This window comes from Oenanthe melanoleuca, chromosome 8 (assembly GCF_029582105.1).
Source record: "Oenanthe melanoleuca isolate GR-GAL-2019-014 chromosome 8, OMel1.0, whole genome shotgun sequence".
Lineage (NCBI taxonomy): Eukaryota > Metazoa > Chordata > Aves > Passeriformes > Muscicapidae > Oenanthe > Oenanthe melanoleuca.
This window is the reverse complement of record NC_079342.1, coordinates 21,492,620-21,517,058: the sequence shown is the minus strand read 5'-3', so window position 1 is coordinate 21,517,058 and position 24,439 is coordinate 21,492,620. Positions and strand designations below refer to the sequence as shown.

The 24,439-nt window shown below is 38.9% G+C and overlaps 1 protein-coding gene across 10 annotated transcripts in view; it reads right to left on the bottom strand.

Annotated features, from left to right (window-relative positions):
- Window positions 1-592: 592 nt before the first annotated feature.
- OSBPL9 (oxysterol binding protein like 9) overlaps window positions 593-24,439 on the bottom strand; it is a 56,762-nt gene continuing 32,915 nt past the window's right edge. For 2 of the 10 annotated variants that reach the window (XM_056497532.1, XM_056497538.1), the window contains 20 exons: window positions 23,945-24,040; window positions 22,216-22,263; window positions 17,509-17,538; window positions 16,635-16,685; window positions 12,540-12,578; window positions 9,563-9,656; window positions 9,003-9,104; window positions 8,329-8,488; window positions 7,533-7,645; window positions 7,154-7,272; window positions 5,754-5,839; window positions 5,360-5,528; window positions 4,316-4,400; window positions 3,951-4,061; window positions 3,510-3,573; window positions 3,251-3,391; window positions 2,286-2,364; window positions 1,858-1,949; window positions 1,351-1,486; window positions 593-1,256 (listed from right to left, as the gene is read on the bottom strand). In XM_056497532.1, the coding sequence (XP_056353507.1) occupies window positions 1,182-1,256; window positions 1,351-1,486; window positions 1,858-1,949; window positions 2,286-2,364; window positions 3,251-3,391; window positions 3,510-3,573; window positions 3,951-4,061; window positions 4,316-4,400; window positions 5,360-5,528; window positions 5,754-5,839; window positions 7,154-7,272; window positions 7,533-7,645; window positions 8,329-8,488; window positions 9,003-9,104; window positions 9,563-9,656; window positions 12,540-12,578; window positions 16,635-16,685; window positions 17,509-17,538; window positions 22,216-22,263; window positions 23,945-24,040 (1,890 nt within the window). In that variant the 3' untranslated portion in view covers window positions 593-1,181. Of the gene's footprint in view, window positions 1,257-1,350; window positions 1,487-1,857; window positions 1,950-2,285; window positions 2,365-3,250; window positions 3,392-3,509; window positions 3,574-3,950; window positions 4,062-4,315; window positions 4,401-5,359; window positions 5,529-5,753; window positions 5,840-7,153; window positions 7,273-7,532; window positions 7,646-8,328; window positions 8,489-9,002; window positions 9,105-9,562; window positions 9,657-10,687; window positions 10,819-12,539; window positions 12,579-16,634; window positions 16,686-17,508; window positions 17,539-22,211; window positions 22,264-23,944; window positions 24,041-24,439 lie in introns of those variants that run through there. The other 8 variants (XM_056497534.1, XM_056497541.1, XM_056497533.1 and 5 more) reach the window with 7 other exon arrangements.

The following is a 24,439-nucleotide window of genomic DNA, read 5'->3' as shown; positions in this document are numbered from 1 at the left end:
TTCCCACGGGTGCCACATTCTCCTCTCCAGCTGCCTGGAGCTGTGGGCTCTGCCTTTGTGTTCAGCCTTGCTTGTACCATCCCTGCAGTGCTGCAGCAGCTCCTCAGCAGCACTGACAGCTCCTCAGGAAAGGAACTGCAGCACTCCTGGAGCAGTGACAGTGGGTGGGAGGGGAAGAACAGCCCAAGGCTTCCATCTCACACTGTGTTTTTAGTTCTTCTGTATGTGCAACATAGACAAAATTAAGATGAAATCAAATAAAAGCTAGACTTTACTGTGGAGAGAAAAGTAGTTTGATTGCTACATCTAGCTACTTACTCAATCATTATTAACTGTAACAAAAGCACACAATGCAGAGGTTCCTAAAGTGCTGGCAAGGTTGGATGTAGAGCCCAGAAAACTTCTCCTGTGGATGCTGCAAATGCTCATTTTGCTAGTTCATTAAATACTTGAAGAAGTAGGTTTAGCTGCAAGGATTATTCCAATGTAAAAACAAACACAACTAAAACATTTGACATAATTTATCATGACTCAACTGAAAAACAGTCTTCCTGCAAAGGTTTATTATGAAATAAATAAAAAGTCCATAAGAGAAGTTTGAAAAATCTATTTTATGAAGCTTTAAGATGCATTGGGTAGAATTATCTATGGTTACATTTTGATCTCAAAATAACAAAGTTATTTTGGGCAAGACACTGAAATGCCAAAAGATTTGATTATCATACAGGTGTGGAAGATAACATTTATGTAGCATTTTCTAACAAATTGTCCCATCAGAGGAATCCTCGTATTTACACATTGCAAACATCAGCGAGATTTAAATGACATCTTGCATTTTGTTTCTTGCTTTTTAAATATGTAGGACCCAGGATTATTATGCAGCTGCTCCCACCGCCGTGGCCTTCACAGTGGTTACAGAGTGTCTGCCCAGGGCCCAGCCTCTCCCTGCTCCGGAGGCAGCAGGAGCAGGGGCCCTGTCCCCAGAGCCAGAGCCAGTCCCTGCCCGGAGCCGCTCAGCCTCCCGTGAATTGCTTTGTCTGTCTCAGTAAGTCCAGTATCCCTGAGATAGGAACCACTGCAGCTGGAGGGTGGGGCTGTGCCGTGGATGTACGTGATCACTGGGGGTGTCTGGGCTCAGCTGCAGCCTCTGCTCAGCCGAGGCTCTGTGGCCTCAGCAGCCCTCAGTGCTTGCTGGCAGCGAGGCGCTTCAGCAGCGGCTCATCGTACACCCAACACTCCCCATCCTCGTGGAATAACTGCAAAGGAACAGCCACAGGTAAGCTTTTCATGGCTCAGCCAGAAAGAACAGAGGCTGCAGGCTGACCTTCACCCTGCTGGAATAAAGCTCACCCGTGTTTCCCACGAGGTCTCGCTCTCCTTCCTGGCCCTGGCCTCGGCTCTCTGCCGCTCCTCAAGCGCGTGCTTGGCAGCCGTGGCTGCGTCTATGTCTCTGATCTTCAGGTTGTACGTTACATCCTTCCACAAGCTTCAGAGAGAAAGGGCAAGGGAGACTTAGGGGAGCAGAGAGCTACAAGTTGTAGACACAGCAGTGAATAAAGGTAGATCTCAGGTTAGAGAAAGGGCAGAAAAGCCCTCAGGATATTTGATATTTGTGCTGTGATGGCAGGAGGCTGTGGTGGAGCTCTCCAGACCTCCCTGAACATTTGATCCCAATTAGGATGTGACTGAGAACTCCAGGTTTCCTCTTCCCCCTTAAATCCCCAGCCTGCCTGTAGCTGGGCTCAAGGGAGAGCAGAGCATGCAGCACTTGGATCAGTGCAGCCTTAGTCTCTGTTCTGCAAACTGGAGTATAAATAAAATAAAACCTTAATGTTCCCAGTTAACTGAAGTTCTTACCAGCGAGACTCAAAGTCGTCTTGGTCCTCCAATTTCCTTACCTTCTTCTTTATTGTAGGCATTTTCTTGGTATCTATAAAGACAGCATTCTCCTGGAGTGGAAGATGAAAAAGATATAATACTATTCAGTTCTTTAGCTAGACTTCAAATTTATACACCTTCACGCTAGTACACTGGTTAGCAGGAAATACATGAAACATGGTAATTTTTCAGATTCTCTTCTTGTATAGAAATCAAGCTTCCTTAAGAATAAATGAACAAGTATTATCCCCAGTTCAGCATTCTTTTGGGCAGCCTCATAGGAGGTTCCAACTATTAATGTTTGTTTAAAATAAAATACCAAACCTACAAAACCACCCCAAATCCCTTTGCTAAGTACAGTCTTGTATTTCTGATGAAAAGAGAAAAAAGAAAGCAAGCTGTGTTACCCCTGTGGAGTACTTTGCATACATGACCCCATTCCATTCTCCTTCAATGGAGCAGAAGGGTTTCTTGTCATTTGGAGAGCTAAAGAGAAACAAACAGTCATTTCTCAGCTGTATTGCAGCAACTGAAAAATCCTGAAGGATCAAAACTTGGTCCTAGTTTCTGTAAAGCCTGGTTTATATCAGCCAGGGTGTCCATGTCCAGAAGGGAGGAGGGTTCTGTTTACAAGAGGGCAGTCTGGCATGAATGAGTCACATAAACCTTAACAGGAAACACTGATCAGGGTAAAACAGGCATTGCCTGAGGGCTGGATCTGCATTAGAGTTTAGGAAAGCAGTTCCAGGCATTCCACACAGATTTAGGGTGGTGAGTTTAAGCTTAAAAAATGGTTTCACAATCCACTTCTTCCCCAGACCACTGGGAAACACAAGACAGCAGTTCTTACATGGCATCTATCAATGTCTCAATGATTTAAAGCCAAGTCAAACTCATTTTGTCAGCATCCACTTGCTGACATCACAGCACATCTCCAGATACAATGAGAATCTCCACTGAATTCTCTGTGCTGAGTTTGTGCACAGGGTTTAACGAAAACCCACCAAACCACAGGGAAAACTACATGAAGTTTGCAGCAGGGCTTTTACTGACACACTATGAACAGTAATCCCAAGGCTTGCTCCAGTATTTGCATTTTTAGGAAAGGTAATGATGGAGACACTTGATAATTCAGGGGAGCAAAGTTCCCTTTGGGAATCAGCTGAGGATGTTTTTGAGCAGGATAAAGTAGGACACAGGCCTGTGCAGCTTCCTCTCACAAATTTGGCTATAAAATGGCCAATTCCATGACAGGTAATCATGAGCTAAGTTCTTTTGGGTGTTGCTGCTTCAGCATTTTACACTCCTGAGTGTCTTGTTAAAACTGTTGGCATTTAAGGAAAGAAAAAGTGGGATGAAGAAAGCTGCTTACAAAATTTCAGCTGTAACTCTATGCTTCTTTCCTCCATAAAATGGTTTTGTGTGGAAGACAATGGAAGCGTTGTAACCTGTCTTTGAGCAACTAATGCTGCACTCCCCACCAAGTTCTATCCATGGCACAGTGAGAATAGACCTGCAATTAGAAATGTATAAATATACATAATTATAATAATAATCTTGGCCAATAAATACTAAGCATGAAACATTATAAGGCATAAAAAATGAAAATACCAATTACAGCATTTACTTGCCTTCCATAGCCATTAGGAAAAGTTAAAATATAGTGTTCATCATGATCTAGGCATGTAACACACCCTGTTAAAGACAAATTAAAATAGATTTTAAAAACATCAAGCAAAATCTCTATGTAACTTTTCAGTGATCTCATGAAATATGCCATTAAAAACAAGTGCCAAAAGCAAAGGTGAGGAGCTTCTTTTTTAATGGATGCCCAAATTCTGGAGGAGGCGGGGGGGTTGTATTTTTGGGAAAAACTTCGCCCTAGGTGTTTTCAGCACACAGAGTGTGTGGAAGGAATCTCTGATTCCCAGATACACAACTCCAGTTACATAAATTCAACCATTGCTTACATTTAGTATGAGGACTTTAAATAATTTATGTAAATTATTATATGAAAAATCCTAGTTGCAGAATTTAAGTTCTCCTCTGCTGTTCAATTTACGCACACATACCTTGCCCTATGTTATGGACCCCAATAGACATTCCTAGGAACTTGGACTTGGTCCATATGTGAGCATTGAACTGTATCCTCTTGCTAAAACACTCTGCATAAAATGCTGAAACTGAAGAAAGAAACAAGTATTAAAAACAGCAGCACAAGACACTGATACCTTTGTTCACAAATTAATTCATCAGTGCCTCACACTTATGTGGCAACAGAGTTTGCAATTAGTTTCTCACAAAAGCAGTTTATAATTTTTCAGTCTTTATGAACATTCAGCTTTTAAATCTGGAGAGAAAGTGCGAATCCAAGATTTAAGCCAAGAGCTGATTTTATTGTTACCCCTCTCCTGGCAAAGGAACTGTCACAACTTACTTGGAGGATGGTGAGAGACCTGTTCTGCCACAAAGGTGACGTTGCTTTTACTGACCCAGGGGACTGGTCCTTCAGAGACTGGCTCCTGTGGGACAGGGGAGAGGATTCCATCACTCACACTGCCTGCAAACACTGGAAACTTCCCAGAGAAACTGCCTCCATCTTTAAAGGCTTCTAAAAATGTATTGCAGGACTCCTTAGTCCTGGAACTATGATCCTTTCTAAAGGATATAGTTTCTATTATCTTATTTTTAAGTATAAATGTCTTTGTTTTAATTGTGCCCAGAAAAAAACAGTTAAACTGAAAGACTCCTGTATAAACCCAATTACAAAAAAATACTTAAGTGGCAGAAACAGTCTTTCATTTTGCTTCTGAAAGTCTGATCTGCATATTAATAATGATCACATTTCATGTGCCACAAAACCATAAACTAATATTCATTTTCTGTAGCAAGGAATGCAAAGTGTAATTAATTCATGGTTAGAAGCAAAGAAAGACCACATACAACACTGCTTTTATGCCAGCAAATTGGAGGGCAAATATTCACCTCAGAAACAAGATTTGAGCAAATAAATCAGTGGGAAGCAAAGGAAATGGGAAAAATATATGATTTATACCCAAATAAGCACATTGACTTAGGTGTATTACACCAAGGCTACATGAAGCACCTCACAACAGCACTTCCCACACCATCATTGGCAAATTCCTAAGGCAAGAAGCTCAAATGAAGTGTCAAAACAAAAAAACAACAAAAAACCCCACTGAGCTGTATTGGTTTAAAAAATAAAAACAAAAAATCAGAACTTTGGGAATAAACAAATTCATAATCAGTGCTATGGAACAGTTCAGGGAAAAAGGACATTTTCAGCACATCAAGTAGTTCTTTAAAAAATGGAAGGAAGGGGAAGAATTGGTTAAGAAATTGCTACAGTTTTGTTGATTTGCTAGTTAAGCACAGCTTAATCCATTTCTCAGTGACTTAAGAAAGCTCTGGGCTGCATCTCTGCATTCTGGGTTCCAAAAAACCACCATGAGAAACTCACCGTGTCATCTTCAGTGCCAGGCAGCACCCAGTGGCACCGGAAGATCTCCCCCAGAATGGGATTGTAAGGCTTTTTAGCAACTGACCCTTTCCTTCCTGCATGGAAAGCTGAGAGGTACCATTTAACCACCTGAACCATCCTCTCCTTGGGATCCTTCTGGTCACTAATGCTAGAGAGAGAGAAAGGACAGGCAGAGTGAAATATAAGCAGGGACCTTGGATACAGGGAAGTTTTATGGGTGCTTGATTGTTTTACAACTAGAAGTTTGACTGATTTGACTGGTTTTGAAGTTTAAGCCAAAATCCAAGCAATATTCTTCCAAACTACCAATTTCTGGCAGTCCACACAGGTCATAACCAGCATGAGAATCAGCTCCTGTTTCGAAGTCAAATACCTGACAAACAAGTCTGGATGTGCAAAGAAGTCAGCATACATTTCCAACAGCGACCTTCTTTCCAGGATAAACGTTGGAAGAACAACCTGAGTGAAGAAAAACAACTCATCTAGCTGAAGGTATTTGAATATTCTAAAAAAACCCAACTGTAAATAGCAAACAGCACCCAGAGCATCGTGTGCTCTAAGCTGATTGTAAGCTCGAGCTCACCAATGAGTTCTGACATATGCAGGTCAGTTGGCATCTTCTGCAAACCCTAAGGTTCAACAGGAACAGTCTCAAGCTACATGGATTCTAGTCCCACTCAGAGCACATCAAAAGCTGTTCTGAATTACAGTATCACTGCTGATTTAATTTCACCTCTGTGAACACTGTCAATTTTAGTTACAGGCAAACACTCAGTCCCATCCTGTTACATCTCTATCAAGATGAAGGTTAAGCTCTTCCCTCCTACCTCCCAAAGGTCCACTCAAAGGTCCACTCTTGTGGATCTGCTCAGTGTGATCCACTGTCAGTTACTGTTGCTGATAAGGTAAATGCTCATAAAGATTCCTGCCAGCTTAATTTGAGATCAGTAATTTTCAGCTACTCCAGGAAATCCCAGAACAGACACAGTTTGGATCAATTTCTATTCAGAACTGCCAGAAAACTTGACCAGTTTGCTTGTTTATGCTGCTGGCTGTTTCCCCAGAAAAATGTTATTTTTTTATTATCTACTGTTCATTCCAGGCTGGACAGTTCAATTCATCCACTTAAGGAAACGTAAGGATAAGGATTGATTTCTCCTGCCCTTTCTCACTCTGGAATTACTTCTTTAAATTTATCCAAGCTGCCTGGAAAGACCAACACCTTCAGAATGCTGTTCATTCTGCCTTCAGACAGACACCAGCCTGAACCTCATTCATGAAGAACCCAACTCTTTCCTTGCCAGACCTAAGTGTAGCATTTCAAAATACACAGGCAACTTATTTACTCATTAAGATCCCAACTAAGCAAAGCTTTTATATGTTAAAAGGCTCTCCCTTTTACTCTATGTTTTATCGAATGTCCCCATACCTTGGGATCTTGTAGCTCTTTGTTCTAGCAAGCTAAAGACAGGAGTAACATTTCACATTCCCCTTATGCCCGCTTCACAAGCAGTCTAAGAATTAGGTTCAAAGAGAACAAACAGCAACTTTCCATAGCAAACTATTTTCCCAAACAGATTTTAGCATCTGGATATATTTATTCTGCAGCTACTTTTCCCCTTCCAGTAAGAACTCCAAGTCAGAAATAACATGCTAAAAGGTTACATAATTTAGCTAGCTCTCAGAAATATGTAGTTAAATTATGTAACCTTTTTTCACACAGAACTCTGGGTTTGCTGCCCCTCCCATCCCCATGAACACCAGCAAATTTACCTTGGTTAGGTCCATGCCTAATCTCACTTGTGACAAGAGATGCATGATAACACTTTTGTGCTCCTCCACCGACTCTCCTTCCCCATCATCTTCTCGATCGTCGGGAGGATCAAAGAGATCTGAAAGACCAAATGCCTTTTGTTTTCCTCTAAACCTTCAAAACCAGACTGTATTTAGTTAGCATATTAACTGTCAAAAAATACAAGTTTTAAATCCTACAATTCAGCAATCTTCTAGTTCAGTTTCTACTAAAGAAACAGTACATAAACCGTTTCCCATAAGTACCTTACTATATATATAAACCTGCATACATTAACCCAGTTTACACACAGATTAGCAATCAATAACTCCTAACTGAAAGTTCACACAGGCCCCTTACCAGCATCATTTGTGCCATTAGACATGGAAGAATTGAGGGACTCTGTGGTATCCGGGCGTTTCAGGCTGCTCCCCGTGCTGCTCCGAGTCAGGACTGCAGCAGACCCTGAAGAACTAAACAAGAGTAATAAATCCTCACAGTTCAAATTGAGTCATTCAGGCCAAATTATTGTCATTTGATATTCACAGACAAGGAATTTAGTGACAGGCATCAATATACGTGAAGTGGCAGACATTAATATACATGGTGCATGTTAATTCACAGCAAGCTCAAAATGGATTGTGGCTGAAGGAATGGGACAGCCTGCAGCCTCAGGTAACACATGAGGGCAGAAAACAGCTGACTAATCCCTCTTTGGAATGTGTAACATCTCTTAAAAATTAATTTTCCAATTAATAAAAAATGAAGAGTAAATAGAGATTTTGGGGAAAGGGTGCCAACTTCAAAGAATGTCTTTTAGCAAACGTGTGAGGGAATTTGCCATCTACCAAACACTGCAGCAAATGCATGTGAAATGCACCATGGTCTCAGATGACAGCTCTGAGCTAGGGGCTTCCAAAATTTGGTTTGTTAGTTTGTATACAAATATCTGAAAGAATGGGAAGGAGCAGAGGAAGAAACTGCCTCCCTCACAAACATCTGTCTGTGGCTGAGGACAGTGGTAATCTCACTCTGTTACACAAAGTGGCATTTTTACCTCCCCCACTTTTTTTAACCAGTTTCTGCAAGCAGACAAGCCATGCCCTTGTAGACACAAACTGCATTCAGCACACACTGCACTCTGTCAGCTACTTACTCCATACATCGCTTTGGGGAAGAGCTGCTCTGGTAGAACTCATCAGCGTCATAGAACTCATCCTCACTGCTTGAGTAAGAAAAATCTGGGACTGTATTTGGAGACAGGTTGACATGGCTTGGAGAGGTGAGACTGCTGCTAGGTGCTGACTGGCCACTCCCTGTGGAGTATTAAAAATTACAGACTCAATAAAAACTAATTCTTTCAAAATCTACTTAAACAAGAATTGTTCAAATCAATAAAAACTGATGTGAACTCAGAAGAGGAAAATATAAAATTAAGTATATTATATATATTGTATAAATACATAAATATATTTATATTAAGTATTTTATTAAGTATAAAATTAAAAGTAATAATTAGACAGGTTCATACTGAGTTTAACAGATGGCAAAAGGAAAGTCACAAGGCAAATGAAGAGCACAGAACACCAGTAATGATTAAGGGACATGTTTTCTCCATTACTGCAAGATTGCAGTGCTGGGGAGACAAAAGGAAGCTGGTAAAACTCGAACATATTATGTATACAGGGTGGGGAGAAAAAGCAGATTACTGGTTTTAACAAAACATTGAAATTGGTGTTGATTAAAAGCAAGATGTAGGCCAATATATTGTTGTCTTAATGACTAAATACAGGGTTTCTTGTATTCCAATAAAGTTACCCAGAACTGTACCTGTACTATTTGGTGTTGGAGTCTGATTCCCCAGCGATGCTACTACAGGTCCCACAGGCAAAGAGGAGGGTCGCTGCTCTGACTTGCACAACTGAGCAGGTTCTAGGGGACATTTTGATAGGTTAACCCCAAAATCCAAAAGCAGATTGCACATTATTTAACCTTATCTCCAAAAATTAAATAATTTTCTATAAAAGCCGTTTGGATAGAAAAACATGTAGCCATCACTTTTAACTAGGTCCTTTTTTTATTAAGCAAAGATGGCATTTTAAAAAAATGTTGTTTAGTAAGAAAGCATTTGTCTTTTCTGAAAATTAGAGTTTCATGTTTAAGATAAGTGTTAGAAATGCAAGGCAGTAACTGAAGCAAGTTATCAGCTTATCTCCAGAACCAGGAGCAGGTTGGTGAGAACACTCTGTGCCTCCCGCTCCTGCCCTCGCTCAGCCCCTGTGAGCTGAGTGTGCAGTGCTGAGTGCAGGTGTCCTGTCCTGTGTGACACAGCCCTGTCCCTGCCCACTGCATTGCAGCCACTGCTCTGCTCCTGGCTGTCCCCAGCCTACCTGGGAGTGTGACAGCTTGGGAAGGCATGGTGCTGATCCCCGACGGCTCCAAGGGGCTAGGCTGATACACGGCGTCCACGGGGTTGATGGTGCTCTAGGCAAGAGAAGGAAAAGCACTTTTTTTTTCTCTTCCATTAAAAAAAAAAAAAAAATAAAGCATAGATAGCAAGAACATTGTGAGCATGAGAAATGCCCAAATGCAAAAGAGTGAATTCCTGAGAGAGGAAGTAAAACACAAATTGACAGTTGAGGACATGAGAAATACTTTGGAAGAGGTAATATTTTAATTCTTTGCACAGACTGCACACTAAATTGGATTTGATGCAGATTTGAAGCGTCCTATAAAGAATTCTTTTTTCAGGTTCTTGTTTCTGGTATGCAATCCAATATCCATTAACTAATAATGCATGCAAAGAGTGGAAAGTTAGATGCAAATTATCTGGCAAAATTAGGATAGGCAATCTGTATTTTCAATTGTTTTTTTTCCAAAAATTAATTTGTGCAGACCACAGCAGATAAACCCATAAATCAAAACAAGAATCATCAGCATGCTTAGAGCTATGAAGCAGCTTTGTTGTCAAAATTCTTCCCAAAGCAAGCTGACAGTGCTCAGTGCAGCTCAGTAGAGGACATCTCAACCTACTTCTGAATGTGAGCACTTAGACAATGAAGCACCAGGTCAATTCAATGCTCCCAAAAGTCACTGACTTCAGTTGATGTCCTTGGCTTTTATGCATCAAGACCCTTGGAAATCCAAACTGTCTTTAAATCCAAAATATCATCTAAACACTCTTTGTTATTTATGTTCAAGCACAACCACCAGAATTTCTTGGTTGTTAGTTGAGTAAAAGGCACATAAAACTTTTTTCCAAACATGTTGCAATTTAAACACCTGATCAATCAGAACTATGAAAATTTTTGCTCAGTTTGCTCAGAAATTCAGTCAGTTCATCCCTATCCTCTTTTTTACACCAGAATTTAAAAGAAGCATCTACAACTCTTCTCCTCTCTCTTTAGTCCATTAATTTCTATTTGTATTCAGACTGAGGGATACAGGCTCATTTTAACCTTTCTCCCATTCTTCTACAAAAGGCAGATTTCCTTCTTCCCTCCTTTCCTGGTTACCTGAAATTCTGAACTTTATCCTACATTTGGATGTTTGGACAACGCTCTCAGACGCGTGGTGTGATTTTTGGGGCCGTCCTGTGCAGAGCCAGGAGTTGGAACACTATGATCCCTGTGGATCCCTTTCAACTCAGGACACTGTATGACTCTAAAAATCAGTGAAAAGTTCTATTATTTTTTATAGCACAGGATTTCTTTAATTGAAAACAGAACTATTATTCTCTCTTCATCACTAAAAAAATCTACATTAAAAACAGCCATTACATTTTCATTGGTGTTACTAACCAATATACAAATAATCCAGTACAAGTACTATTACTCCACTGTATTATACCAGCATAAAGTCCCTTACCCAGAACTTCACCTCCTTGTGGAATTATGTATTCAACACAGGAAGGTATCTGTCCCACACAGTTCACTATTTAAAATTATGATCCCATCTTAAGAGTTAAGATGGTCTTATGATACACAGGATGCTATTGCTATCTATGTCTCCTTTATTTTTTAGGGAAATTAATAACCCATGTGATAGAAAACACTGGTATGATAAAGAAAGAACAAAGTAACTCTGATTTTGTATTCAGGATTGTAACTTCATCCTTAAACAAGTCTCCATACTGCAACACGAATGCGAGTTTCTTGTTGAATATTTTGAGGGATGCCTTCATGGGCTAGAAACAGATGAAGGCAGACCTGAAAGTCTCCTACTCTGAGTTTAATAAGAATTGAATAACAATTACACAGAAACAAGACTCATCCCACCATGGCAGCAAACAATGATTATATTTCTGCCCAAGTTTAAAGTGAAATCCTGACCTTTAGCCCAAGGTGATGTTGACCTCCACAGCATCACAATTTTAGACTCCATAATCACTGATCCATAGTTAACATATTCTTACAGAAATAGTTTTTCCTCCCCAGTATAAGCCAGCCCAGTGATGAGATCAGTGGCTAATCAAATTCAGACTATATCAAGCTGCAATACATCTATGAAATTTCTGAGTTGTGGAACAGATATGCAGGTCACACCTGTGCCTGTGGAAGTGTCAACCTGCTCAGCTTCTCTTTTCCAGTTCCCTCATACTAAGACATGAATTATGTTGCATCTGCAGGGTACATCATAATTCACCTCATTTATGATAAGCACAAAACTAAAATATGCATGTGCATCTTCAGTCCAAGGTTCACACCAGAAAATCCTACTGCTAGAGCTGTTTGTAGTGGAAAAGCAACTAAGGCCTGGGAATTAGTCAGCTCTAATGTAAACACATTAGGATTTTTAGAGTTTTTTCTGAAACCAACCTCCTATTAAAAGTATCTGAAATGTACTCAAGTGACAAAAAAAGAACAAAGAAAGAGAAATCACATGTGACCAAAACCAAAAATGACAGAAGTTACATTAAAAATGCAGAAGTTCTATAACAGAAGAAACATTGCTTAGACAGAAATTACACAACTCTGCATCAAAGGAGCAGCACTGTAGAAAAGACAAACTACTTGAAGCACACGGAGAGCAGATCTATTTCCTACACAAAAGTACTTCAGATGGAACACAGAACTATTTCTATCCCAGTATTTACCCTTTCATCTGTTCACATGGCAGATTTTTATCTACTGTTCAGTCTCAACACTGCTGTTCAAGAGACTCCATACAAAAGTGACCACTCTATTTTCTAAAGACAAGGGTGTTAGCCAACCTCAGGAGCTAAGGACTCAACAGGAATTTTAACAAGACACTGGAAGCAGTAAATTAGAGAAAGGAAGAAGCATGTTGCAAAGTGAGTGGAAATTCAGGTCTCTGTTCACATGTTCTGCAGAATTAAAAGGAGATAAAGATTAGATTTAAACTTACTATAAGTCCATCTGCGTGCTTCTCCTCATTAATTTGGTCCTTAAGGAAGAAATGTTAAAAATATCAACATAACAATCTTGCATGACCCATCAGTTCTGTGCTAAGCAAGAACAGCGAGTTTCCCTCAGGAATGTTTACATTTTCAGCCATAAAATGTTCCTCATCATGTGATACAATAACTAAACTTGAAAGACACAATTTCACACCCAGGCTCTGCACCCCTGAAGATCAGCATTTTCTGCCTGTCTACACGAGTACAGACAAGTCAAAAAAATATCCTTTCTGTACTGCAGAGTACAATTCTGCTTTATAATGCAGGTGCTTCCCAAATACCTAAGAGCTCCCCAAAATATGCTCTGCAGCTTCTATAAGTTCCTGAAAAATGAACTTCTCAGTTTCTGTGATTAACACACACAAGAAAGGCAGAAGTTAAAATAAGTTGAAAGGTTTCAACTTTTGCTTTTTGGCATCCACTATATTTTAAAATGCTTTTAGATTATTCACTATCTCAGAATTTGGGGTTTTTTTTGCCTAGAAGCATAAGTGATAGAGCAGACAATGTATGGAAAACATCTGTCCTCAGGGGAAATGGCATGAGCAGCAGACCAGTTAATGCCAAGCTACAGCTAGTACCAGTATAAATTTTACTGAACACTAAGCCAAATCTCCCTTCTGCTGCAAAGTTCATATTAGTCAGCACATCAATCCATAACTTTATCCAGTGTGAACCTCAAGACTTGTCTGCAGAGTATTCCCCTGGATTTCCAGTTACATTTTAATGGAATAAGAAAAAAAAACCAAACTGTAAGAAGTATAAAGGAAGTTGGCACATCTTTATATTTTGATACTTAATATATCCTTTCTTAGCTTATACACTTGGCAGTAGGCCATTAAAATTTCATATCTGCTAGCTGACATTTTTGAAGCCTGGCTTTCCATGATAAAAAGAACACCAAGAGTTTCACTTGGTTGCAAATTTACAAAAGACATAATTTTTTCCCCCAACACATAAAACTCCCATGTTGTGTCCATCACCTCTAAGACCCAAGACACAAACCACAAAGATGTTGCATGAGTACTGATGCTTGCTATCCCACCTCAGTAATGCACAAGAGCAGCATCAATAAGGTAAGGAAGGCAGAAATTCCACAGGTAAGACTGCCAGAAATGGAGTGAAAGAGAGAAGGGAAGGATGCAAAACTAAATATTTAAATTATAAAAGGTACTTCATGAGACACATATGAGGTTTACCACATCACTGGCAGAACATTTCATGTATTTTACATCACACATATCAGCAAAGCTGGACATCTTCAACTGCCACACACACAAAGGGGACAACACAGGCCAAATGAACCTGCCCATCCCACTGTTTATTTTGGCTGCTTTTTGATAAGCAGTGAATGAATTATGACATATTCCTGTTTAGCTGGTATTTACTTCATTGTTTTGAAAATGTCAGGTCACCTCAGTGAGAGGCATAATTATACACTCGATTTACCAGCAAGTTTAATGAAAATTGAACTATTCAAATACTATGGTAAAAATCCATGAAACAGAACAACTGAACACACAATTTAAAAAAGAAACATAACAAAACAACAACCAAAACCCCAGGTTTGCTTCAATGCTCCAAAACAATCTACATAATAAATGGTTGTGTGCTGGAAACAGAGTTCTAGGTATATAGGGAAGTGGTAACACTATCAAGGTACACAGCTTGGCAAGTTTGTCTCCTAATGAGAAAGGCACTGTGGAAGTAGAAATAGGGGTGCAGGGTGGTGTTAAGATGATTTATTTTCAGCAGTGTCAGCAGCCATACACCCTACAGATTTGGGAAAAATCCTGCAGAATCTTAAAAGGTCTCAAATGGAGAGCACAAAGCTACAGTTAGACACAACACATTTTTACACAGAGATTCCATCATACACAGGCAACTTGTAGAACTGTGGGAAAAAAACCCAAACCCCTCTGTATTATAAGTTTTTTACAGCAGTAGGAAATCAGGATATTAACACAGTTAATGGAAAAGGGAGGGGGAAACAAAGACAGAATTCCCTTGTAGTCAACAAGTACAGTTGCCTGAGAGAGAAAGAAGATGAAGCAGAAAAAAGGTTATTAAAGTACTGGGAATTTTTTTCCCCCACTATATGTGGATCAACATCTTGCAATTAACTGAGCATAAGGCACCCTTTAACCCACCTTGTCTTCAACAGCTCCAAAAAAGCTTTAGATATGGTTTAGCAAAAATCCAAGCAATAAACCCCCACTCCTTAGTGGATAAGCTCTCCTATTTACACTGGTTAATATTTAGTGGTACTGAAAGAAGGACTTCAAGGTCTGATTTAGTGCAACAAAATGCAAGTGTTAACACCTTTGTGGGACTCAAATTCCACTGCCTTTACACTCACATGGTGGCTGGAGCAGTAAAGTACTGAACCTGATCTAAATGACTGCATCTGCCACTACCAGTTTTGTCCGTGCTCAGCAAACCACCTAAAGAAATTCAAAATATGCTTAGCATCAGCATAAGTGGTCACATTTGTCTAACTCCCAATAAATTCATACAGAGCAGAAACAGGATTTTATGTTTAACAGAAACAAGATAACTCAGCCACATATTACCAGCTCTGATCAACAGTCTGAAAAGAAGATTATAACTCTGCAATTTCACATTTGTTAATTACATAGCAGAGCTTTATAAAGAGTAAAATTTCATAGGAATGAAACCCCTGTGAAAATAAGAACTATTAAATACATTTATACAGTAATTAAGAAAAAATGAACTAGTAATTCCTTGCAGTTTCTCAAACAACTTTCTCGATACAACAAATCATATACAGATAAGAAAATCAGCATATTACCCTCTAACCTATCTACAACTGACTCCATCAAATCCCTAAAAAATGACATATAGTCTACTGATTTCACAGTACTAAAACACCTCTAAATATACCCAGGACTAAATAACAGCAAATTAAATACTGAAAAGCTTTTCTTGCTGGCACTACAGTGAAGGATTGAAGTAGCATCCCTGCGTATTAAATAAAGACTGTACTAGCTCCAAATTCATGTGGCACAAAACTATTTCAATGTTCCAACCCTAGTGCTTGTAAAAAAAATGTTGGTTTTGTACAAATCTGTTAATTAACAAACATTTTCTTCACAAATTCTTATCTAATAGATATGAAAATTGAATTTCACAAAACATGAACTCATCCTTTCAGTGAATGACTTTTGATCCTGTAAGATTCTAATTACTTCAATTTTTACTGCACTAAAAAATTATATGCAACATATCTGGCATCAAAAATGAAGACAAGCAGCAGTCTTGCACTCCAAAGCCACAACAAATAGTTGATCTAGATTAGAGAATAAAAAAATAATTGAAGACCCCACGCCTATTTCTGGATAAATCAGAATGTGTTCTGAGTAAATCAGCCTGAAATTCTGAAAATACCTTTATTTCTGCAGAAAGTATCACCTCCCTCCACTTTGATCACAAGATATAAATCAGCAGTTCATAATTAACATATCCTAAATACAGAATGTTAAACCTGTAAGGGCAGAATTTGACAAAAAGTTAATCCAAAACTCCCTGAATTTTAAAATCTAATGAAACATGTAGGTGAAAAGCGTAAGTGCATTACCCACACTGCATTCTCAAATCATGTAATTCTAACTTCAAGAAGTTCCACTATCATCATGAACTTCAGACCTATGACAGACCTTGCCAAACCGGTTTCATTATTTTCATCATCTTTCCCCCTTTTTTATTTGTTAGCCACACTCTTAAATTAAAGAGAAAGAAGAATTTGTTAAGTTCCTGTTCTGGAACCTGACATTTGTCCAAGTTCTTGTTTAGTCTAATAGCAAACTCTGCAAAAGAAAGTTTATCTTAAAGAAAACTTGAACCAACATGATTGTTACCATGAGCATTAACAGACTGCTACGGAACTCAGTATTTCAGAAACTTCATTAAATTAAAAGCATAAATCAACTTATAATTGTTTTCTTGTTCCTGGATCGTACAGAAGGCACCTTTAAGATTCATGCTGTATCACTAAAATTCTGAACAGTTTACAGTGTACTTACTTTAGCAATCTGTAGCAACACAATGCAGTGTTTTATTGATTCTACCATGCTCTAGGAAAAGAAAAATATCAGAAAAAAAATGTTACTATCCCTTAATATTTTGTATGTATTCATTATACAGAATATTGGGTGTGAACTAAATGTACACTCACTTCTGTAGAAACCCTTCTTTCCCTTCCCCCTTTTCTTTCCAGAGACAAAAGCACAGCAGCAGAAAACAGAAGTTTCCAAAGCCACACACAAGCCAGGCTGTCAGGTGAAATGGAGGTCAGCTCCAAAACCCCAGAGTGCTGCAGGCAGGTAAATTATTATGGGAAGGGAGGCTCAGGGACCTGGGCTTGTTTAATTTGGAGAGGAAAAGGTTCAGGGAGACCTTATCAAGGGGGATCAACATCTGACTGGGAAGGCAGGAGAAGACTGAGCAAGACTCTCCTCAGTGGTGCCCAGTGACAGGACAAGCACTGGCAACAAACAGAAATACAGGAAAATCACCTCAAACAGAAGAAAACACCTTTTATTCTTTTATGGATGATAAAACACTGCAACAGATTGTCCAGAGAAGCTGTAACGCTTCCAGCCTTGGAGTTACTCAAAACCCAAACTAGATTTGGTCCTGAGCAACCTGTCCCAGCTGATGGTGCTCTGAGCACAGGGTTGGACTGCAGACCTTCAGAGAACCTCAACTACTCCATCATTCCAAGCTGCTGGACAGAAACCTGAACACTGCACCAGAAACAGGTGGCCTCTGTCATCACAATGTTGGACCTAATATGGATTCTCATTTTTCTGTAAAAAGGCTTTAAAAACTTTCTGAAGAAAATAAGGTAAATTTCAGAATCAATATAAAATAGTTACAAAAACTAAAGAAACTTACATTAGTTGTTTCTTTGAGACCTTCAATTTTCTGTAAAAGAAAAATCAAAACAATGCAATTAAAGACAGAATTTCCAGCATCTGGTTTGACCTAAATACTGTATAAACACAATATTTTAATTTTAAATAGGGGGAGGGAAAAAAGCCCTTAACCAACATGTTAAAGACTATTTCCATATATAGACATAATTTTCAAGACAAGACTGAAGTTAAACTGATAATTAAAGTTTAAAGATTACAAAGTTAAGATTTTCTCAACAGTAACATTATACACATTTACCCATTAAAATCTATACTTCATTTTTGCATAACATCAACAAAAATGAAATGCAGCATGAAGATTCTAAGTTCATTTTGTATCCTTATGAAGTGCACTGAATGGTGGCACATTTCAACACTATTACATGGAGTGACCATCATTCAAGTACCATAAACATTTGCTGTTAAGCACAGCTTGAAACAAAATAGAAAATAACAGTGCACACATGTTCTTGCTCTTTCTACACCTCCAGTAAAAGTGCTTCTGGAAATCTTCCTACTTCATTTTATCTAGAAACACTGGTTCATAAAGATTTCCTGTGTGGAACTGCACCTCAGGCATGCAAAAGGCATCTGCATGCCATGTCCCACATCAGCATGACCTGGTTCAGGAGCAGATGCTTCCTGTTGATGTCCTTGGCTCTGTCTGCAGAAGGCAAAATCACTACACTGGACTCAGCACTGAACCTCTAATGCAATTACAGGACCTCTTTGTTTTGATTAATTTGAGTGTCTCATGTGACTTGAGTCACAATCTTCTTGATTCTTGAATAATCAAAGTGGGTAAAAAATCCTTTCCCTGCACCAGGCATTGCAAGCAAAAGCCTACAGCATAAGAGAACATGCAGCTATAAATCCACAGAAATGAACAGTCCCAATTTGTGGATCAAAAAGAAAACAAATGCAGGGACAGCCTCTCAGAAAATTCCTCGGGGAAATTTTCAGCTATGGTCCAGATATTATTCAAGACATGCTGCACATTTTCTTCAGGATTAATTGTCAAGAGGTGGCCAAACAGAACCCAGACTCAGCCCTTCCTACTGGAAAGCCTGGACCATGTTTATCTGGAATATATCATATGAGGGATGTTATATCATGAAGTTATGTTATATTTACTCCTGCTGCTAGCAGAGAAACATGCCAACAGCATGCCAAGAAGTCTTGGCTTTGTTTTCGTTTGTTTTCCATGTCTCTATGAGACTTCCAACTTAAACTTCATCAACACATATTGAAAAAAGCATTTTAAAAATATATTTTAAATATGACAGCATAGAAGTTTTGAGCCCTTTAGTTAAAAAAATTGAACAGGCAATGCACCCAAACAAACAAATCTTGTTGGATGGAAGATGGTGCAGCTGAAGGAAATCATGCAGTCTCAACTCTGTACAGCCAACTGGAGGCAGCCATCAGCAGCTTTGATCATTCTTTACTCATTTTTCCCCCAATTTGTTGTAGAGTATTTACACACCAAATAAACTGAGATCTCAGTCCCTCCAGTGACATCAACTTTGCTGAAAATAAGAAAGTGACCTCAGACCATGTGATGCAATTCAGTCATGTTGGTTTGTCCCCACCCATCTGTAATTTTCCAAACAGTTCACTGGGACATTGTTAATTCTTACACCCAGGTACAGACAAAAGGGCAATTTAGTCAAAGATCACATGGAAGATCAAGAGGGAAAAAAACTCAAGACAAGCAGATTTCTAAGCCTTTCAATAAATTATAGAACCATAGTTTTTTCCTCTATGGAAATGAATCCTTTGTGAGCTAGTCAAATTAAGCAGTGACAGTTTGCACTGTTCCAGTATTTTTACATTTGTGCTCTATGACCACCTTGCAAGAACACAGCACACTCAACTGATAATTTAGACACTACAAAATTGTTAGGAAAACCATAAGCAAATATGTTGAAGATAAAACACATTACCAATAAAAAAACAAAATAAAACCCCCTAAACATTTACTACTAACATTTATCACCGTTTTCTCTTTTCATCATTGCTACTCTTTGAAAACTGATGCAGATAAAATTTTAGTACAACAGTTCTAGTTTTCATTACCCTTAGTTTTAGGTAATGAATACACATATTTTCATCTGAAACACCAATTTCCTCCAGATCTACATTTGCAGAATGCAGATTTAATTTACAATTGCAGAATGCAATTTGCTATATTTAATCTAATCAAACTGCAGGCTGCTGCTGAAACTACTCCCTCTACTTGATGCTCATTGCATCTCCTTGACATCTGATTTTTTAGGAAATCACTGAGAAAACTAATTTTTTCTCATCTAACATGATTTTTGGCTTATTCAGTAATCATGTGACTACAGAGGGATCAGTTCATCCAGCACAGAGAGGCAGCTGACTCATGGTTGAGATCTGTAAAGTGCAACCCAAATCTTTGTGCTCAGCCTTGGATTTACTTCAAAAAAGCACTTGTTTTGAACCAAACAGCTTAAGCAGGCGGCACTTGCCTCCCAAATCTTGTTAAGTAATGTCAGCTTTGTTCCAGCCTGCAAACATGCACCTCTCTGCTGTTCTGATGCCTTTGAGTGCTTCCGTTTTCTTCTCCCTGATGTGTGGTCAAGATAATTACACAAAACTGAACAGAAAGCTGTCTTGGAGTTTCCACCAGTAATGTTGGTAACATTGTAAGAAAGCAAGGTCCTGTCTTGTCTTCACCTTGAAACACCAGTACCTTCATATCAGATCACACCCCCTCCTCCCCCTCCTCTGCAATCAGATACAAACACCGTTCCCCAGCAGGAGATTCAGCAGAACTGGCAGCACTGCTGGTTGTGCATGATCCCCCCACACCCTGCTAGCTGCACTTCTGCCAGAACAACAATGCAGCACAAGGAATTCATGTAAATCCCAATATTTTCATCAGGCCTACATCTGCACTGTCTTTGTCCAAATTCAAGAGATCACCACATCTCAGAAGGAAGATATCCAGGAGATCTTGAAGCATGTCAGAACACCTACAACCTGTGTCATCATCTTCAAAAGGCCAAATATTCTGTAACTAAAAGCCAGCTCATCCAATGCCCTGTGAACTTGTAAAAACAACAGCTCAGGTTTGAAATCCCTGGTCATAAACAGTTGCTCAGGACTGCTCAGGAAGCACTTAAAACTCAAATACCCAAAACTTGTTTCTTTGGAGGAAGGAACTATGGGTTTGATGGAAGTACCCTGCAGATCACACTCAGCTCATAATCTGATAGCTGAACCGTACTTCCATAAACAAATAGGGAAACTGCTAAATACTGTATCAAAAAACCTCTCAGTACAGGAAGAGATATGATCAAAAGAGTGCTTTGTCAAGTCTTTTTCATTTTTAATAGAGAATAAATGGAATCTGTAGTAATAGCAATCCTCATCAAGATTTAAAACCAGAGGACACCAATCTCTTCTAAATGAGCCTCCTCCTTTCTCTATGAAGTCAATCTATTTGTCCCACAGATACACCTTGCAGAGCTAAATTAAGAAGTCAGCACATGTGGGAAGTCTCTAGGGATTAGGAGCACTGCCACAGGAAAAAAGAAAGTACTGCCTGATCTGCAAAGTAGCATCTGGAGGGAGGTCAAAATGGAAGGACAACTCTTCCCACACTGAAGGAGAAATACAAAATCCTTAGACCTGATTCTTGTGGTCAGCTGTCTACAGATTAAACACATTGACAGAGATGTACTTCAAAGTTCTTTTAAAAGCCTGTACATGAGAAGGAACTCCCCAAGACACCACTTAACACATCAGGTAAGATGAATAACACTTGAAAGGTCACAACCATTATAAAGAAGTAAAACTAATCACAGAAAGCATCAAAGAGTTTTCAAAACAGGAACCAAACACCAAGAGAACAAAGCTTGTTTGCCACAAGAGACATTCAGGGAGGGAACAAGGATGAAATACACCACTACTTCATGATACCAAAATTACTGCTGAAGGGAAGCAATTCCTCTGTAATAAACCCTTCATAAGGAATTGTTAAATCCCTCCTCTACACACACAAATTATAAATGAAAACAGATTGACACTTAATTCCAAACCCACACCACCAAAGGTATGTGCCAGCCTTTCTTAACCAGTGCTTGAACTCGGACCTGCAGAGCTGATTTTGGGATGGAACAGGACAAACAGGATGCAAAGAACACAAACCATTTAATTGAATTACACCCTTGCTTAAAGAGCAGGGCTCCCCACTACTACATTTCTGGCACCCTCACTTCAGTGAATGAACTGTGGTACTCTCAGATTTCCAATGTGTCACAGACCTACACAGGATACAGACTGATTATGTGAAATACATGATTAGGAGTATTTATTATTTTTCCTTTGGAATAGCCTTGTAATTCCTACCAACATTAAACACTCATCCTCATTAAAGATTAAAAACCAGCAAACTTAAGTTCAAATGCTTTCAACACTGCTGGATAGAAGAGGAGCAATTATTTCTGACAGACTGAAACATTTTTTAATGCTATGATGCCCATTACTACTAAATTCTTTTTGGCAACTTAGTCACACCACAACTGTTTTAAGTTATTCAAATTGCTTGAATTGATTTTGACAACTCAATAAATGTGTACTTAGCATTCCTACTACAGCAAACCGATGCACAAAACCATCTGATAAACAAACAATTTTTAAGATAAAATGTACTTGCTTTTCTCTGTTCATCATCTTTGCAGTTCTGGAGTTTTTCATCAAAGAGCTAGAAGAAAGAGATACTTGTGAAAATATTGAAAGTGTTATCAGACAGAAACACCAATATTTCAAAACCAAAACCATTACCATTTAGTAAGTCATACAACCCTGGTATTAGGATTCAATGCTGTTTTGGCCTAAAATTTCTTATTTGTAACTAATTTCTCACACCTATCCCACAAGAGACCAAATCTCACAGCTAAGCCTGACAATTCTACCATGATTTGAACAAAAAGGTGAGGTTAAGTAACATAACTGAACTCACTAGAACACCCACTGTTGCCTTTCTTCTATTCCAGCAAAAAGCTTTGGGGCATATGAAGCATTTAACCTTGATTCAGGTTCATGACCAAATCATGTAAGATTTGTAAGCACATTTTTTGGGGAAGATATGACTTCCTTGCACTAATTTATGTTTATTTTCTTAAAAGTGGGATATGAGATGCAACAAAACAAAGTGAAACAAACCCTCACTGAAAAGCCTGCACATGTATTTAACACAAGCTGAGCTGAAAGAGTTAAGAGGCCTCTGAGGGCACTCTGAGGTGGACATACAACCATGGAGTTGTTCAGGGAAGAGAAAAATTACAGGTAATGTTAAAAGTTCATCATATCCACCCTTGTAGCTTAGAGAAGAGGATGTAATTTTTAGGAAGTGAGCTGTAGCTCTTCACTCAACTGCCTGCCTCAAACCAACTCATGTGCTCCCTTTCCCTTGAGGGCTGATTCCTAGTTCCAAAAATAGACTGTGATCTTGGTCTCTGTCCATCCTCAAACTGACTCATCTTTCATTATTAATTAATTTCTATTCCCCTCCCCCCAGCTGGCCTGAATAACAATTAGAAGGTGTAAAGATTCAAATACCTTCTGTCAGTGAAGTGATGGCTCCAGAGTGGCAGACAAAGACACCTCCTTATCAAGCCTTTGCAGGGTAGCTCTGAATTTTGTTTGCATCTCTTCTGCCTATTTTCATTTTTGTTGCTGTGCTCACCCTCTTCTCCACCCTACCCTCCAAATGAATTTTTGCTGAATATCCCACATGCAATACTCGCACATTATATCAGGGAAAAAAATCCAACCCAGCAGAACCGAAGCAATTTTAACAGCAATTTTAACCTGCTGAGTCATGGGAAAAAGGTGTCCTAAGCAGCAGCAATTCTGAAGCAGCACCTTTCTGAAAAAGGTGAGTACTAAGAGATACGACCTCACTGTTCCTCACATTCCCACCTATTCTTAAAATACAAAGTTTAAAAGATCTGTATTGTACAACATTCCTCCAGAATGCTTTCACTCAAGGACAAAGCACAGATTATCTACCACCATTGCAACAAAGTCTGAAACTATCTGCAACTGTAATTACACATCACTTGACAAAATCTTCTCAAGATAGATTCTAAAATGCTATGCGCAACACAAAGATTTAATTATGTTTTAAAATGAAATTTAACACCTTTAACCTTGCCATTTCCATAAAGGTTTTATATAAAACAAAATCTTTCAGCCATTGTAAACCATTTAACATAAATCTGCTTGAGATATTCTAATTTTTAACTCCTTTTTAGCAATCCTAAGAGAAAGGCATTTTCATCTTGACTGACTCTCTGTTGTGCTTCCTTTCAAGCTGGCTTTGAAATCCAGCCTGACAAGCAGACCCCCAGCACAGTAAATGCAGCATTTAGTTACCATACCTTCAACTGGTCTATCAAGATCTGTAAGTAAGCATCAGCCTCCGTAAGTTTCTTGTCAAAATCATGAACACTGGGAACAAATCCTGAATCCACACCCTAGAAATAAACAAATAAAAATCAAATATTTAATTAGTGTTTCAGAGGACAAAAAAATACAACAACAATATGGTTTTGCCTGCCATCTGACTGAGAAAATGCTGCCTTGCCTCTCATCCTGCCACGTGCAAACACAGGCACACAGCTGAACACATTTGGCTCCTATTTGCAGCTAAATCAGCAGCAGCAAATTGCTCCACATTTTCAGAGGGGGTATAATCATCACACACCAGAGTATTTCATTACTTCTGATTGAAAAAATCCTCCTAAATTACACTGATTAAAATTTCTTTATAAAATATAAAGGAGAATTCATATTTTTTTGAAATTGTCTTGTGATTCCATATCCTTACATTTCATCTAGGGAAGCCCAAATCCTACCCAACGGGATAACTGCAC